Consider the following 18,083-nt stretch of genomic DNA (forward strand, 5'->3'; position numbering starts at 1 on the left):
TCAGGGTACGATTGATTCTTTTAGCTACTCTATTCTGCTGAGGTTCACCTAGTATAGAATACTGGGCTATTATGCCATTCTTTTAGGGTATGCCAGCCGTAGTACTCCCCCATGGTCAGACCTGACTATCTTAATCTTTAATATCTTAAATTTATTCAATGCTTCTGTTCTTTCTTTGATTGGATAAATATAGCCATAATGGGAGTAATCATCTGTGAATATTATGAACAAATCATTACCATCCACACTCTTTACAGGAAACTGACCACAGATGTCTGTGTGAATAATCTGTAGAATTCCTGCGCTTCGTTTGTCATCTTTTCTTAATTCTTTTTACATACTTTCCTTTTATGCATTCTCTGCATTGTTCTAAAACTGAGAGCTCTAATGGAGGAAGAATATCATTCTTAACTTGTCTTTCCATTCTTCCCCTCGAAATATGGCCTGAACGATAGTGTCATAATTTTGATAACACATCGTGAGCTCTCTTATCCACCATTTCCAGAGTAACACTCTGTCACCAGCTGCTTTATCAGCTGAGTAGCATATATCTTTGAAGAGCCAGTGAACTGACTCTTTAATCTATCGAGGTACTCAGTGACAGTGTCACACTCTGGGATTGAGTCCATAATTGCAGGTTCAATTATGTTCTTTATCACAGCCAAATATTTCTTGTTAACAGTGACACACTTCCTATGTTCAACAGTCATAGGACATCTTTTGGGATTTAAAATCCCTTTCTTTAGTTGCCCAAGTGGCATCATTCTCTTTTGTCTCCCTCATCGGTGCCACAATCTTAGTGGAACACGGTGAGGTGACTACTCAGTCCACCTTAGACAAGATAAAAAACCAGGTCAAAACTTTTCTTAATATACAACTATTCTTATACACTAATTCCACATCACCGTTGGGCAGAAATAGAATTAATGCATAAATCATTGACTTTCACAATTGTTCTTACACACTAATTCTACATCACCGTTGGACAGAAATAGAATTAATGCATAAATCATTAACTTTTACAACTATTCTCATACACTAATTCTACATCACCGTTGGGCAGAAATAGAATTAATGCATAAATCATTAACATTACAATATTGTTATTAACAATGTTGGTCAGAAAATAACAACATCGTAATTTATGACAAATCTCTTTTTCTCTAATTAAATACCACATTGGTTCAAAATAACTGGAGAATCAACAATTTCTTTAGCAGCGGAAAAACTTTCTTTTTCTCCAATTAAATATCACGTTGGTACAAATTAACTAGAGAATAAACAATTTCTTTGGCTGTGGAAAAACTCTCTTTTTCTTGAATTTTATCCACAGGGAAAAATGCTTTTTCTATTTTCTTTAATCCATTAATCAATTTCCAGGAAATAAACATTTACTGGAAAAACTTTCTTTTTCTCCAGTTAAATACCATGTCGGTTCAAAAACACTGGAGAATATACTTTTTCTTTAGCAGCGGAAAAACATATACTCAATTTCTTGAAATTTTACCCACAGGACAAAACTCTTTTCTATTTTTCTTTGAGCTATTTATCCATTTTCCAGGAAATAAAACCTTTACTAGAAAATGAAAAAAAACGAAAAATATGACTCAAATGTTTCACTGTTCTTTTGGCCCGGCCGCTAAAACAGCCCGGCCCCTCTGCTTTGATGTGAGTACTGTAGCTCCCAGGCTGCAACCTGGGCCTGGGCTGCCAAAGCTGCGCGGTCGCGCGCCCCCCCGTGGGCCGATCGCTGGCCCGTGCAATCTCGGCCGTCCGATGGAGATCGACGGCCGCGCGTCGATTTCGTGCGAACAAAATCACGGCCGCGTCCCTCGACCGAAAACCCTAGGCCATTCACACTCTCTGCTTCTCTCTCTTCTTTATCTCTCAGCGCCGCTCTCTTCTCTCTCAGCGTAACCAGCAGCGACCGAGAGGACACCGAGTGAGCGAGCGGGCGGTGGAGCGACCTTGGCGTCGTCGCCAGCCCCCTCGCCGGCGCGCGTGCTCCCCAACGGGTGAGCACGCCACCGTCGAGCGGCCTGGCCGCGGTGCCCCCTTTGCCGAGCTTGGCGAGCAGCAGCCCCGGTTTGACCTTTCTTCTCCCGCGCCGGCCAAGGGCCGGTTCGGGTGGGTTTCTTCTCCCTTCCCTTTCTCATTTCCCTATTTCCTTTCGATTTGGTTCTTCTCTCATCCGAACTGATGTGGGGAATAGGGTTAGGGTTAGGGTTCGTGTGCCGACCCTGCTCTTTTCCCCTTCCCCTTTCGGATTTGAATCTTGTTCCTCTTTTCCGAAGTGGTTATAGATCTAGGGTTCGGAATCCGACTTGTTATCTTTTCTGTTTTGTCTTTTCTTTCTTTTCTTTTGCTTTCATCCGAATGGGAAACCAGGGTTAGGGTTAGGGTTCCGACCCTTTTCTTCTTTCTTTGGAATTTTCTTTCTTTTCTCTTTTGGATTTATGGTTCGGCTCTGTTCGTCTTAAGGCCGAAACCTTTCTTTTTCCCTTCCTTTAACCCAATTAGGGTTAGGGTTAGGGAGTGTTCAGTTCTTTTCTGTTCTTGCCGTGCGCCGGTGTAGAACAACGGTGCGGCCATCTTTCCCCCCGCGCGGTGGCGGTGGATTTTCTTTCTTCTTTTACCCGGTTAGGGTTAGGGTTCAAGTGCCGAGGGCCCTTGATTTTCTTCTTCTCTGATCCGAACACGGATCTGTTCTCTTCTCCACACGCGGTGGCGGTGGTGACCGGTAGACAGTACCCCGGTCTCTCTCTTTTTGCTTTTACACGGTTAGGGTTAGGGTTACACACTTAGTAACATGTCTCTGGTACCATTGTTAGAATCGATATGTGTGTACCTCTGTAACCGTAGGATTGGGTAAGCTCCTTTACGTTTCTCCTTGCGGCACAGCAACGTAGACGCTGGTGCCGCGGTGTAGTAGGAGTTGTCCAGCGCGGTGGAGAGAAGTCCAGTGGCGTCGGCGGTGACCCTGCAGGCGACGACAATGGTGGCGGCGGGCACATCCCGTCACTGGCAGCACGGTCTTTAGATCGGTTTAGGGTTACTGTAGATGGGTGTGGCGGCTCACGGCAAACCTCGTGGTCCGAGCCCTCACCCTCACCCTCACCCCCACCTTCTTTTTATGTGTGCTGTGCGACAGGGGCCCACCAACCGAATTAGGGTTGGACTCCCCCGATCAAGGAGTAGAGATAGGGCCCAATAGGCCATTGGACCTATTGATGGAGATCAACTAACATGGACAGCTTCAGACAAAAAAAACCAGAAGAAAACTCTTTCCTACCATAAACTCCCAATTCATGGGTTACTCCATTAGCGTTTCGATGACATTTTGAGACTTTGAAACGCTGGAAGAGGCTCAGTGTTCTCTTAGTTCTTCTATGATGTAGCAGTTGGCAGACCGGTTTAAACAAATTTCTGTGATAGCCTGAACAACATTTAAGCAATCTGACTCCAATAAGGTAGGCCCCGAGGAGAATTGAAGGGCTTTGCCAATACCAGACAGTGCAGCTATGCATTCTGCCTCTTCGGCAGATCCACACAGGCTATCGCAGGACCAACCTGAGAAGACCGCATCACCCGCATGATTTCTAGCCACAAAACCTGTACCTGCTTGTCTTTTGATAAAGTCATAGCTGGCATCGACATTTAGTTTTATCCATCCAGGAGGAGGCGGCAACCAAGGAAATTCCTTTTCACAAGCTGGAGTATTTACAAGAGGGGCAAGCGGTTTTTCAGAGGTACAAGGTGATTTCCCTTTAGCTGAAACATCGGAGTCACTTGCCGCACTTGTGTTCAGGGAGACCAGGTAATTTTCCAGAAAAGCCACAGATACAGAAATAGTGGAATCACCTTTCCCAAACACAATATCGTTTCTGTGATGCCAAATCCTCCAGAAAAGAAGCATTAATTTTATCCTGGTATCTTTGTTAACTCTATTTAGCAAAACCAACAGCCAATCCGGCCCTGTGTAATTGAAAGCCGACTCACCAGGAAGGTCCCAAGACTAACGCAGGGCATATCTTAGAGCAGATGCTTTGGTACAGCGAACCATGGTATGATGCCCATTTTCAGGTTCTACTCCGCAGATCGAACAGGTTGCATCAGGAGTTATGTGGTGTTTCAGTCTGTTTGTTTGGACTCCCAAGGCATTAAGGGCCAATTTCCATGCAAAGATTTTTATTTTTTGTGGCACCAGGGTTTTCCAGATTGCGTCAAAAATGTTCTTGTTAGCTGATAGGCTTCTGCCACAAGTCTCAGGTGATTTGGACTCCGCTGCGAGTTTGTAGGCACTTCTGACAGAGAAGATGCCATTTTTCTCAAAGTGCCAAGCAAGGATATCTTCCCCCTCTAACTCTGGGATTCTAATGCCAAGGATTTCCTCTGCTTCATGGAAAAGGAAGGTCTGTCTTATGAGAGTTTCATTCCAGCCCCTGGGGTTTTGAGTCATCCGGTCTGCCACTCTTCTTACTCTAGAGTTCTTAACCGGACTTGAAATTTTTAAAGAGTCAGATCGGGGTATCCAGTTGTCTCTCCAAATTCGGATTCCTTGACCACAATTAACTCTCCAGATGACACCCTTTTTTAAGAGTTCAAGACCATGTTCAATGCCTTTCCAACATTGTGAGGAATTTTTTAGGAAACTGGTATCCAACAGATTGCCAAACGGGTAGTATTTTGCTTTCAGCACATTTGCACAGAGGCTGTTTGGGTATTGTAGTAGGCGCCAGGCTTGCCTAGCCAGGAGGGCTTGGTTGAAGCACCTGAGGTCTCTAAAGCCAATGCCTCCTCTCACTCTAGGTTTAGTAATTTTGTCCCAGGCTAGCCAATGTACCTTTTTTCTTTCATTTTCATCACCCCACCAGAAGTTTCTAATCATTTGTTCAAGATCATCACAGAGACTTGCAGAGAACTTAAAAACACTCATAGCATAGGTGGGAAGGCCCTGTAAAACTGATTTAATCAGAACCTCTTTACCCCCACTTGACAGGTATTTCTCTGACCAGTCATTGACTCTCTTGCTGAATCTTTCTTTCAAGCTTTTAAATTTGCCATTAACCATTCTTCCTTCCGGAACAGGTAGCCCAAGGTACTTTTCCTCAAAACTTCTAGCATGTGTATCCCAGCAGCTAGTGACTGCAGTGGCATTAACATTAGAAACATTGCGGCCAAACAGGATGCTACATTTGTTATTACTGATTAACTGTCCAGTGCCTGTCTCATAGGTATTCATATCTTTACAACCTAGGTGTCGACAAAAGATGCTCGGCAGTCCTCCGAGGGGTATCCCAAGTTAGATTGATCGGTGAGGGTGCGCGTGATAGGAACCGGATGGTGACACAAGGCGTAGAGACAGCAATTTAGATAGGTTCGGGTCGTCTGATCGACGTAATACCCTGTATCATTCTTCATTGCCAAGAAGTAGACTGATTTACCTATGCAAAGATCCATTCATAGGATAGGGCGATGTACTTTTCAAGTGTGTCAAAGGGCAATTGGCCACCAGCTGTGGATGCATGACCACCAACTCCACCTGAAGGAAGTGCCAGCGGCGTATCGTCGGACTCCGGAGGCACGGATGTTGGTTGGACGGAAAGTTCTCCCCCGGTGTCGGAGAAACCCTAGGGGAAGAGAGCAGCGGTAGATGAGCCGACCTAGAAGAGGAGAAAGATGGCGGGTTCTGCTTCCATCAAACTGGGCGGCATCTCGCTTGGCGATAATCAGACCAGTCGAACGCGAAGGACCGCTGTGTTTGACTGGTCGGATGACGATGAAGTTCCGAAGGATCCTCCACAGAGCACGAAAGAGCCTCCACGCAGCACTCCCACGGGGAATCAATCAAGGAGAGGCAAAGAAGTCCCTGAGCCACAGATGAGGGAAGTCCCCGAGCAGCGAGAGAGGGAAGATCCTACACAACAGACGACGGGAGTCCCTGCGGGGCAAACGACGGGAGTCCCTGAGCAACAAGCGGAGGGAAAACTGGAGCAGCAGGCGAAGAGGGCCCCAGAGCTCAGGCAAAACAGAGGTCGGCTATGGAGGAGCCAAGACCTCCATAGAATATGGGAGTCGATCCCACAACTGCGCCTAGGGGCTTGGGCAGGCACCGCCAGTTCAAGAAATTGAATCGGCAGACCAAACTGTAAGTATCCTTGCCTTGGAGTTAATTTGCTGTAAGTTCTTAACTTTTGTGACGATTGATGAGCTGACTCGATGTAGAGCAAGGCGTACGACGGATCTAGTCCCGTCCATCTAGACTACCGAGCAGCTGAAGGCTAGCTCCGAGACAGAGAGAATGCCAGTGGACACCATCCTGGAGTCCCCGGGTGCTCGTCAACACGTGGTGGAGCCAATTACCACCGTTGGTGGACTTGGCGGTGACGAACAGCTGCCGTTGACGACGAACGAGTCGGCGACTGTACCCATGGTGACGGGAGGTGACGCCATGTCCTCTAGAGTAGAAACTATAACTACTAGCATCGCGCCAGAATCTAGAGCGGAGAATCTTGCAGTGCCGAAGGAGCAGATGGCGCTCCCTGAGTCGTTGGAGGGCATAGTCGGACCCGCTATCTGGCCATCGAGCCCCCAGGTGGTGCCTTCAGCTGCAGTAGAGGAGGACGAGGTGGAGGAGATCGAGCGTGAGGAACCTCGACCCTAAGCTATCCGAATCCTCTAAAAGCACGGCGATGACATAGTAATTATCGAAGAGGAGGACACCACTAGGGAGTTCAGGAGACTAGAAACCGCCCTTGCTGGGGTGACGAAGCAAATCAAGGTTAGTACTGCATCTAAAATGCTCCTCTTTGACTTTTGTAATAGGATTTTGACATTGTCATTATGCATTTGCAGGAGATAACGTGGACTGCCGAGCAGCGCCGCCAGCTGATAAAGAGGATGGAGCCCCTCGCCGAGGAGAACAAAAAAACTCAAAGAGGCGGTGAATGTCTCAGAGAGAAACATCCAGAGGCCCTAGCGTGAATGAGACCTTGCAGAGTCCAACGCGCGGGACCTGGAATACTAGAAGGGGGTCCTGTCCAAGCGGCTGGCGGCTGTGTCTGAGCAGCTGCGGAGCCAGTCCGAGCAGCTGCAGAGCCAGTTTGAGCAGCTGGCTGCTGTCTTTGGACAACTGAGGAGTGTCTCTGAGCAGTTGGAACAGAAATCCGAAGAGCTCAGAAGTGTATCCGAGCAGAAAGCAGGTAGAGTATATCAACGAATGCACTTGGTATTGCTGAACAGCCATATTTTTTATGCTAACTGTTGCGCTTGTAGAGCAAGATGCGAAGCTCGGCCAACTGCGCTAGGCCATCGAACAACTTCATCAGGAGAAGGCAAAGGAGTCTGAGCGAGCAGACAAACTGGTCGAGGAGCTGAAAGGTGAATACCTCCTGGTCGGAATTACTGTCGAAGTAGTTTCCTTATATGATGGAACTATGTAACGTGTGTAGGCTACCGTCATAAAGCCAAGGCATAGTTTGATGTGCTGGTGCAGGAGGCCAGGACCCAAAGGGACAACTTCAACACTGTAGTCGCCGCAATTAAACCAGTGCTTGACTGCGTCAACCTGGACCCGGGTATTCAGCTCGACGGCAGGCGGCAACGTTCAGACACCATCATCCAGAGGTGCAAAGCAGCATGGGAGAACTTCAAGAGCTTCAACCGCGACACCGTTGTGTCCGTCGCTACTCATGTCCTTGCGGTGGTTCAGTCCTATTACCCAACCGTCGACCTTCAGGCAATAGGGGTGGGTTCACCGAAGGACTTAGCGATGCGGAGACCTAGAAGTTGGAGGATCAGGTGGAGGACGTAGCAAAAAAGCTGGTCGGCGATATAGACCTGTTCGGTGAGACGGATGGTGATGGTGGAGCTCGATGATCTGTTCAGAGATTATCATCTGTAATATCTTGACAGTGTAGTTAGAACGCGCGAAAGCGCAAAAAACAATTATGTATGTGAGGAATATTACAAGGTGCATGTGTATGCAGTTTGCTTGTAGTTTCGGCGAAAGAAAATCCTCATAGTGTTGACCATGACGTATTTATATGAAGTAAAAGTAGAGTCCGAGCAGTTAGTTCGATATTGACCCCTATGGCCTCAGCTAGCTCATAGTCCATAACATCGAGCGCGGAGCCCATGCACATGTAGGAGGAACAGGCGTGACCAAGGAACCGCAGCCGACCACCCATAACGCAGAGCGCGGAGCCCGTAGCACGTGTAGGGAGAGATTGGAGACTGGATCTTCTCCATAGAGAACAGAGTGAAACATGTGCTGCTCGGTGATTGTTGAAATAACTTGGAGATATAGGTAGTATAAACGGCGTTCGAGCAATTAGTTCTGTGCTGAACTCTCGGCCTTGGCTAGCCCAAAGTCGATAACGTCGAGCGCGGAGCCCATGGACGTGTAGGATGAACAGGCATGACCAAGGAACCACAGTCGACCGCCCATAACGCAGAGCACAGAGCCCATGGCATGTGTAGGGAGAGATCGAAGACTGGGTCTTCTCCGAAGAAAACAAAAAAGAAAGTTTGCTTCTCGCTATTCGGCGCAATATCTTGGAGATTTGGAGCAAAGTGTTCGGTGATTTGGAGAAGACTTATTTAGTGATTTTTGGTGAAAATGTGTTGGCGTTTTGGAGAAATCATTCGGCGACATTGGAGAGAACCGTTCGACGATATTGGAGAGAACCGTTCGGCGATAACGTTGGAGTTTTAGAGAAATGTGGTCGGCGCAGTTATGTCTATTTCGTATTGGAGATCATTATGAAGTAGTATAGAGCACGGCGACCGTGAGTGGGGGTTAAACCACAATGCAGAACAAGTGGAGACAAGTTATGGAGACCAAAACTTTATTCAGCATAAAGTGGAGAGTACATATCTAGAGCATTTCAAGGATAGAAACATATAAGGTGCTCGATATGCCACGAGTTGGGAACATCAATTCTGTCTAAGTCACATAGGCGATAAGACCCTGGTCGGGTGACCTCTTTAACGACGTAAGGCCCTTCTCAAGGGGAAGAGAACTTGTGCATCCCTTCGGTTTTTTGTTTTCTACGGAGAACGAGGTCGCCGACAGCAAATGAACGACCTTTGACGTTGCGGTTGTAGTATCTCCGCAAGCCTTCCAGATATTTGGCTGTGCGGACGCAGGTGATTAGGCATTCCTCCTCGGCCCTATCGACATCCTCTGTCCGAACAGCTGCAGCCTGCTCTTCATCAAAGTTTTCCACCCTAGGTGCTCGGAAGGCAATGTCTGTTGGTAGGATGGCTTCTGAGCCGTAGACCAAGAAGTATGGAGACACACCGGTGCTGCAACTAGCTTGAGTACGTTGTCCCCAGACTATAGCTAGTAGCTTCTTGAGCCATCTGCCTGGGTGCTTTTCTTCTTTCTTATATAGTCTCTTTTTAGGGCATCAAGGATCATGCCGTTCGCCCGTTCGACCTGTCCGTTGGCTCTAGGATGAGCAACGCAGATGTATTTGATGGAGATGCAACGGTCTTTGCAGAAGTCCCAAAAGTGATGGCCTATAAATGTAATTCCGAGGTCGGTGATGATACTGTTCGGGAGACCGAATCTGTGGATGATGTCTTCGAAGAGCTCAACTGCTTTTTTGCAGTAGCCGAGACGAGCGGTTTATACTCAATCCACTTGGAGAACTTATCAATGGTGACATATACGTACCGAAAGCCACCTGGCGCTGGCTTGAAAGGCCCAATCATATCTAGTCCCTAGCATGCGAAGGGCTAGGAAGCTGGGATGGTTTGCAGCTCTTATGCCGGCACGTGTATTTGCTTGGCAAAAAATTGACATCCTTCACAACGTCGTACAAGGTCTTCTGCATTGGAGATGGTTGTGGGCCAGTAGAAACCCGCTCGGAAAGCCTTACCGACCAATGTTCTCGAGGTCACGTGATTGCCGCAGGAACCAGAGTGAATTTCAAGAAGTAGCTTCACTCCCTCTTCTTGGGTGATGCATTTTTGCAGGATCCCTTCCTTGACACTTTTTCTCATCAAGTTGTCGTCTACCAGCACGTAATGCTTGCTTCGTCGAATTAGGCATTCGGTTTCAGTCTTGTTGGTGGGTACTTCGGCGCTGGTGAGGTACTTGATGAATTGTTCCTTCCAATCGGTGACCGGCGAAGGTACCGATAGTACCAGCTGCTCGGCGGGGAAACTTCTTATACTTCCTTATCTTCCTTAATGGACGGCGCCAGGAGATCTTGAACGAAGACCCCCAGTGGACTCGCAGCGCGAGAAGAGCCCAACTTGGATAAATGGTCGGCGAGTTGATTTTGGTCACGTACCACGTGGTGGTAGTCGATGCCGTAGAATTTTCCTTCAAGTTTCCTGACTTCGGCGCAATATGCGTCCATCTTCTCGCTAGAGCAAGACCAGTCTTTGTTAAGCTGGTTGATGACCAGCGCGGAGTCCCCGTATACCATGAGGCGTTTGACGCCGAGCTCAACGGCTATATGGAGTCCATGGAGACATGTTTCATATTCGGCGGCGTTGTTGGAGGCCGGAAAGTGTATCCGGAGAACGTATCGGAGCTTATTCTTTGTGGGCGTAATGAACAGAATGTCCGCACCAGCACCGTTGATGTTAAGGGCGCCATCGAAGTACATCACCTAGTGCTCGGGGCAAGTGGCGACGATGGGCTCTTGGATCTCGGTCCACTCAGCGACGAAATTAGTGAGCGGCTGAGACTTGATCGTAGGCCTGCTCCTGAATTCAATGGAGTAAGTGCCGAGCTCGACATCCCACTTGATGATACGGCCGTTAGCCTCTTTGTTACGGAGGATGTCCCCCATAGGGAATTCGGAGACCACAGCGACCTTGTAATACTCGAAGTAGTGGCGGAGCTTACGCGATGTAATCAAGATGACGTATAACAGCTTTTGGACCTGAGGATAACGAGTTTTGGGCTCGTTAAGGACCTCGCTGATGAAATATACCGGGCGTTGCACCTTATAGGTGTGCCCGGCCTCCTCGCGTTCGACCACAATGGCTGTGCTGACGACGCGGGAAGTAGCGGCGATGTAGATCAGGAGAGTTTCGTCTGGCCGTGGTGCCGTCATGATCGGAGGCTTTGTTAGGAACACCTTGAGCTGCTCGAAAGCTGTATCGGCCTCTTCCGACCAGCAAAAGCGCTCGGAGGCCTTGAGGAGTTTGAAGAACGGTAGCCCTTTTTCGCCAAGGCGCGATATGAAGCGGCTTAAAGTAGCCATGCTGAATAAACACTGCTGGATGGCTGAATGATCATCTTTCGCGCAGACCCCAATAAACCCAAACCTGCAAACCACCCAACCATCTGTTGCTAGAATTGTCCTTTTACTAGGGAGTAAGGAAGCATGTTTCATTCTTCTTTGCTCTGTGCTGGAGCTTCTCCACTTAGGCCTTGTTTGGATGTAGTCGGATTCGCATCAATTCACATGGGTTAGGGTGGATTGGAGTGGAACTTGAACTAAATTCCACTCCAATCGACCCCAATACATGTGGATTGGGGTGAATCCGACAACATCCAAACAAGGCCTTAAGAAGTAGAATCAGACAAGATCGAAAATGTCAATGCTTTAGTAATCCTTGTTGTTGGATGTTTTGGAAAGAAACAAATAACCAGAGTTTCAGAGGCATATGAACAGACATTGCAACTAGCACTTTAGACTAGGAGCTGCAAGAAGCCATTTGTCAACACAAATACACAATCTCAGGCATGGTATTCTAGTTTTTTCGTTATGATGTTGCCATTGATACCTTAGTTTTCATACATGACTAACTATATGGCGGCTCTTCAAACCTCAAAGCAATGTTTGTTTCTTCTTTAAATCATTAATTCTGAACTCAACCACATTGCATCACAGCCTGCCTCAAGCAAGGTTTTTGCCCACTGTTTGAACACAGTGGACTGCGTTGGCATTATTGCTATTGGAAATGTAGGGCAGCTTCAGAAGACAACTAGCTTGGTGAGGTATGTGATAATCTTATATAGAAGCACAGTTTGGTTATAGGGTTTTTGCCCACTGTTTGAACAATGAACACTGTGGATGGCTTTTGGGATGGATTTTTATCTCTACTTCAGTTAGAGCAATATACAGTTTAATTTGGACTAATCACGGTCCTAATATTCCAGTTTTGTTTATAGATGCTGTTTACTGTTCTCAGAGGTTGTTCTTTTTTGAATTTATACATGTAGGCCAAACTACATCGTGAATTTGAGTTCAGTAGCTGTGGCTGGCTCTACACTACAACTGCCTACAGATACTTTCTATGGTGATGGCAAAGGCGCCATGATTGATATCGGAACCACATCTATATATCTCCCGGAGGTTATGTACTAGGCTGTGATGATTGCGGTATAAAAGTCTATCCATGCATCAATTTATGAGCTAAAAGGAAATATGTTGACCAGTTTTTGTTGACCATTGTAGATTTTTTATAAGCATCCAGACACCTTATTCTGGAGTGTCCGGGATATTCTTTATATGAAACATCATGGAAGGTATGTAGTGCTTGCAGTGGGTTGTTAGGTACACTAGCATGTTGTAGTTCTAAAATTTCTGATTGTTTCCAATCCTTCTGTAGAGTGGATGATGTCTTCCCTAAGATCACCTTTCATTTTGACGGAGGCCTTGCATTGGATATCTATCCACACGATTACCTTCTGAACAACGGGGTAACATCTCGATCGCCTAGCTTTTGTTAACACTGCGCCTTGATGCAATTTATTGTCAATTTTCACAGTTAAGATTGCATTTTTCCCTGGCAGAGTGATTGGTGCTATGTTGTTCTGAGAAATGGAAGGTCACAGCCCGAATATATGAAGAACTTGGTGATTCTTGGAGGTAGGCAGTGTTTGTCATTACTACTACCCTTTTGTTTGTTCAATATTTTGATTCTAATTTTACTCGACCTTTGTTCAGACATAGTTTTCTCAAACAAGCTTGTTGTGTATGACCTGGAAAATCAGGTTATTGGATGGACAGACCATGACTGTGAGATACTCGCTTAACCCATTTACAATTTACAATTCCTATAAATTCATGTTCAATTGAGTACCTGTTACAGTGAACTTTCCAAAGTATTGATTTCCACAACCTGACACAATTGAGTATCACTTTTTACAGGTTCCTCCGGCAGTCCGGCGTTGACACCGAAGATGAGTGAGCTCTGAGCCAGTGGTGGTGTCTACATGTCATGAGTTTATTTCAGTATTGCTAGATGCTATAGGTGACGTACATAAAACTACTTTGTTAGATTTCCAGAATGAAGATGAACTGATGGTGACGTAGTTATGAGTTGGAAAGCGTTAATTGATTAGTCTATGTATAGCTTCTGCATTGCATCTGTTCGCGACTGTTCACTGCTGACAAGTAATATACTGTAGACGCCTGAAGAAGACGTTGAGACCATCCATAATTAAGCTGCGATAGGAGAGACCATTATCTGTTCGGATTCTTTTTCTTTTTTGCGAAGGGAAGATTGACTTATATTAAATCTTGGCACAGTACATCCCCAAATTACACATGAAAAAACCTAAAATAAAAAATACATAATAATCTATCTAGATTCTTCCATCGTCTTCTTTCCCAATGGCTTCCCTCGAACGCCGAAGCCAAAGTGCAGTCCTTCTGCCGAATCCGACGACCAACCCCACGACATTGGACATGACGCAAGATCCAATGCTTTGGAACCAGTACAAAACGCATCTAAATCACTGAAAGAATATCGGCAGTTCCATCATTGGGTATGACATAGGATGTAGATTCACCACCTCGGTACCTTGAATTTCTCTCCGCGACCATCGACGATGAGATCGATAACCTGGAGTCGCTTTCCTCGTAGGGGGCTCCTAGAAGCACCACTCCCCTTGCAGATAAAGGCCACAAATTGACCACCTGCCAATAAAATCAACGCCAGCAACAGCAATCTTGTCATGGCAATCACTGAAGTCATCGCAGAAAATACGATCCCGTCCGGAAATCATCAGATTTCGCCGAAAAAATTATTAGAACCAAACCCTAAGCAATTAGATATGAAACTGCAGGAGGATAGGTCATCTCTCCTTCTTATTCCCTAGCAGATGCACCGGAGAGGAAGAAGGAGAGAGGCTCTAGGGCGGCGGTGGCGGTTGGCGGCGGCAGCAGCGAGCTTCTCGGGTCGGCAATGCGTAGGCCTTGGAGGCCACTCCGCTAAGCGGTTAGTGGTTAGTTTAGCCATGTTCGGATTCTTCTTTTGAAGGCAAAGCCATCTGATCTGCGGTGCAATACCATTTAACATGAATTCTTCGATCGTGATGTGGGAGACATGTCAGCAACTGAATCAACCAATGGTTTCCTTTGGGTAAAAGTTTAGCCCTGTCACATCAAATCTGTGAATACCAGTTAGAAGTATTAAACATAGGCTAATTACAAAACTAATTACATAGATTAAGGCTAATTTACGAGACAAATCTATTAAGTCTAATTTGTCCATGATTTGACAACGTGGTGCTACAGTAAACATTTGTTAATTATGAATTAATTAGGCTTAATAGATTCGTCTCGCTAATTAGTCTACTCATGTGCAATTAGTTTTATAATTAGCTCATGTTTAGTCTTCCTAGTGCATCCGAATATCCAATATGACACGGCTAAACTTTAGCCCCTGAATCTGGACACCTCCTTACAGTTTATGAACGGAGAGAGGAATGGCAAGTACATGGAGGAGCAGGGAACGCTCGCATTAGTGATTCCTGTTCTCCTTCATCTGGATATAGATAGAATAGGAGTTACCAAACACTCCTTGCATGAAAACAAGTAATTGTGCGGTACGGATCCATTTGATGATCTGAACCCTTATTCATCAAAAAACAAGTAATTGTACGGTATTGATATGTTTGAACCCTGACTTGTCGAAGAGCCATCGGAAGCGAGACCACATTTGATCGAGTGGTAGGAGACAGTAGACAGACGAATAGCAAGAGTTGGGAGCACAGCACGACACATACACCAAAAAAATGGAAGCTGTTCGCCTGTTCCACACTGGCGCTGGGGCAAAAGTTTCCATTTGATTCCGTGATCCTCCAATCCTGTGCGTCACACTCACACATCAATGTGAATATGTGATGACCATCCTATGAAAGAACACAATGCGTTGAAGGGTTTGTTTGATTTATCAACTCAAAGCACTTTAGATAATGTTTGGCTTGCTATGAACTAGCCGATTATCCAATGCAACCGCTGAGGACTGAAGCCGTCTCAACTGATCCCGATGTAACTGAAATAACGGTTGCTCAGCTTTATTCAGTTTGTGAACTGCAAGAGGAATGGCCAAATACATGCGAAGGGAACAGAGGGTCACTTGACAAGGGAACGCCCACATTTCAGTGATTCCTTTCATCTTCATCCGAGATATTACACAGAAGATTGTGATATAGGCATTTGATCGCTGAGGATTTATACTGAACTGTATATATGACCCATGATCAGATTTCAAATCAACGATGACAGTTACGAAATAAAAATGTGGCTTGGCGATGGGGGGATTCTTATTGCTTGTTAATTCGGACCAATTTGGCCATCACTCGAGGCTTCCTGATTTGCAAACCTCAGGGTCAGCGGCGGGCAGGGCACACAACATTGGGTTATACTCTATCTGGATGCATGCGCGTCACAGCAAACGGAACACAATCATTGATCAGAGGCAGGGATTGCAAGAAGAAAAATAAGACGACGCACTAAAACAGAGGTATTCATGGAAGAACAAGAATTGCATAGATGTGCGCAAACAGCTAACATTCAAGTCATACAAACTCAGACGCAAACCACACAGGCTGCAGTCGCCACACAAATTCCAGATGCAACTCATCTCATCTCAGGAAATAGAAACGGAACGAATGGCTGTCCGGCGCTCACGACGCGGGCTCGGCGGCCTCGGCCTCGGGCGCGGCAGGGGCCTGGGCCTCCTCGGACGGCGGGTCGGCCTTGGCGTCCGCGGAGCGGGACTTGACGAAGTCGAGCAGGCGGCGGCTCACCTCCTTGGAGTAGAACTGCAGCGCCTCGATCCCCTCCTCCACGGAGGCGGCGGGGCCTCCCGTGGCGGCGGCGGCGTCGAAGGCCTCGGCCTCGATGGCGCGCGCCGCGGGGTCGGCGTCGGCGGCCGGCACAGCGCCGTAGCGCTTGCAGAGGATGGTGTCCCCCGCGAGCGTGTCCACGAGGCGCCGCACCACCGCGTCCCGGGTGCGCTGCGTCGGCGGCCAGATGCTGAACGAGAAGGCCGGGGATGGGGCGACGGCGGCCGGAGCGGGAGCGGGGGCGGGGGCGAGCTCGTCGGTGGCCATTTTTGGAAGCGTCCGGAAGAGTTGGATGGAAACCCTAGGGTCGGAGCCGGACGGAGAGTAGGACGGGGAGCGGGCGAGGTGGGGGAGCTCGATCCGTTCGGTGGCTGCGGGGATTTTAAAGCGGTGGCGTCGCTTCGGTGGACGGTGGTACATCGTTGTAATTGAGGATTTGTTCGGGTGTTGGTTGCGGTGGCTTCAAGAAAGGGAAGTGCGATGCGATGAGGTGGCACTTAACAACGAAACGGCTACCAATGTTCGGTCTGTTCACCGATTAGTTTCTGAGCTAGTTTAAATTAGCTGTTATTAATTTGTTATAAGAGAAAAACACTATTAATTGATTAGTTTAGGCTGGTCGAAATCAACAAGCGAACAGGCTGTCCTGTACTACCATTATCAGATCGGGTGGCGGGTCGTATATGCATGCTCATTTGCTTTGACCAATTGTTTCCCCCTTTTTTGCGATTTGAATTTGAATTCCAACGTCCAGATGAGGTCATCATCCGCCAGGAAATCGGAATGGTAGGAAGTGTGGATAAATGCCGGTGGATGCTACTACATTCAGTGTGGGATAGCAATGCATACTCTTGACTGTTCGATTCTCCTCGCTGTCATTTGAGTTCGAATTTGTAACGTTCCATCCGGGAACGGTAGGAAATCTGGATAAGGGTGTGTTTGGAACGCAGAAATTAAAAACACGGGAATAGAAAAAACGTATGAATGTGATGAGTGTGTAGTGGTAAAACAGAGGAAAGAAAAAACGCGGAAAATAACTAGAAGGGGTGTTTGGAACGCAGGAATTCATAACACAGGAAAAACACATAAAGTAACATTATTTTTTGTTTCTCTTCTCTTTCTGTCTCGATCTTCGTGAATCCATTGGTTTGGACTGGATGTTTTGTTTCCCGTGAAATGAATGGAGGTAGGAAACTTTCCTTTATTTTACTGTTGAAGTTTCCTTCATTCCAAACAGCATTGCTAGAAACATTTCCAAAGGAATGGATTCCTATAAATTTCCTTTAAAATTCCTTTGATCCAAACAAGACCTAGATGCGAGTAAATGCTGCATTGAGAGGGGTGGGCAGTAAAAGCACGGTGCTTTTGGATTCACGTCCATTCCATCATTTCCTTTCCGTTCTCGTTAGAGCAAGGATAGTCACCCCGTTCGCTTATTGGTTTTAGCCAGATTTATTCAACCAGCCAACAGTGTTTTCCTCTCACAACAAACCAGCATCAGCCAGCCCAAACCAGCCCAGAAACCAACCAGCAAACACGCCGAGTAATCTGTATTAGCCGGCTGAGACAAGTACACGTGAACAGAAAAAATGGCTACGTTGGAGAGAGATTACCGAGCGGGCGCTTCCCATCTCGCCGGTTGGAGCACAAGGTATGAGAAAATATTTACTCTCCCAGCCCGCGTATGAGCGAGAAACTGCCTGCACTTGATATGCATATGTAAATAATAAATATCGGCCCTGTTCATTTGGGCTGGTTTGGCTTATAAACCATGGTTGAAAGTACTATTGACGGGTTTGGTGTGAAAGAAAAATATTATTGCCAGATATGAGCAAGCGAGCAGGCTGCAAGTCTCCTCTACCGCCAGCTCTTACAGCTAGCCTATTATACAGTAGGCTGTTAGTAAAGGCTTCTTGTGACGTGGAATTGGTATAACGCCTTCTGCTGGCTGGCTTATTATCCTTGCTCTTAGGGTGTGTTTAGTTGAGGAGTTAAAATTTTTTGGGTGTAACATCGGATATGTCGGAATGAT

At 46.7% G+C, this 18,083-nt stretch overlaps 2 protein-coding genes across 13 annotated transcripts; one reads left to right on the forward strand and one right to left on the reverse strand.

The window, feature by feature from the left end:
- Window positions 1–3,472: 3,472 nt before the first annotated feature.
- Window positions 3,473–13,454, forward strand: LOC136550402 (aspartic proteinase 36-like). Of its 12 annotated transcripts, none has more exons than XM_066541994.1 (9): window positions 4,072–4,269; window positions 4,385–4,462; window positions 11,862–11,968; window positions 12,194–12,353; window positions 12,429–12,499; window positions 12,583–12,673; window positions 12,767–12,842; window positions 12,921–12,992; window positions 13,125–13,452. In XM_066541994.1, exons 4-9 carry the CDS (start codon window positions 12,345–12,347, stop codon window positions 13,169–13,171), a joined length of 366 nt encoding a protein of 121 aa, XP_066398091.1. In that variant the 5' UTR covers window positions 4,072–4,269; window positions 4,385–4,462; window positions 11,862–11,968; window positions 12,194–12,344; the 3' UTR covers window positions 13,172–13,452. The 12 variants fall into 12 exon arrangements, 8 of the variants coding, with proteins under 8 accessions (XP_066398074.1, XP_066398066.1, XP_066398104.1 ...); XR_010782283.1 differs by lacking the exons at window positions 4,072–4,269; window positions 4,385–4,462 and adding exons at window positions 5,384–6,781; window positions 6,856–7,380 and having other exon boundaries at window positions 13,125–13,454; XR_010782284.1 differs by lacking the exons at window positions 4,072–4,269; window positions 4,385–4,462 and adding exons at window positions 5,384–7,202; window positions 7,276–7,380 and having other exon boundaries at window positions 13,125–13,453.
- Window positions 13,455–15,703: 2,249 nt separating this feature from the next.
- On the reverse strand, window positions 15,704–16,486 carry LOC136504453 (MFP1 attachment factor 1-like). Its single transcript, XM_066499397.1, has one exon. It carries the CDS (start codon window positions 16,469–16,471, stop codon window positions 15,890–15,892), a length of 582 nt encoding a protein of 193 aa, XP_066355494.1. The 5' UTR covers window positions 16,472–16,486; the 3' UTR covers window positions 15,704–15,889.
- Between the last annotated feature and the right edge of the window lie 1,597 nt (window positions 16,487–18,083).

This window comes from Miscanthus floridulus, chromosome 1, assembly GCF_019320115.1.
Source record: "Miscanthus floridulus cultivar M001 chromosome 1, ASM1932011v1, whole genome shotgun sequence".
Taxonomy (NCBI): Eukaryota; Viridiplantae; Streptophyta; class Magnoliopsida; order Poales; family Poaceae; genus Miscanthus; species Miscanthus floridulus.

Coding starts and splice junctions, on each gene's coding strand:
- LOC136550402 (XM_066541977.1), top strand. Junction 12,674..12,766: donor ATTACCTTCTGAACAACGGG/GTAACATCTCGA, acceptor TTTCCCTGGCAG/AGTGATTGGTGCTATGTTGT. Junction 12,843..12,920: donor GAACTTGGTGATTCTTGGAG/GTAGGCAGTGTT, acceptor ACCTTTGTTCAG/ACATAGTTTTCTCAAACAAG.
- LOC136504453 (XM_066499397.1), bottom strand. CDS start 16,471: ATGTACCACCGTCCACCGAAGCGACGCCACCGCTTTAAAATCCCCGCA.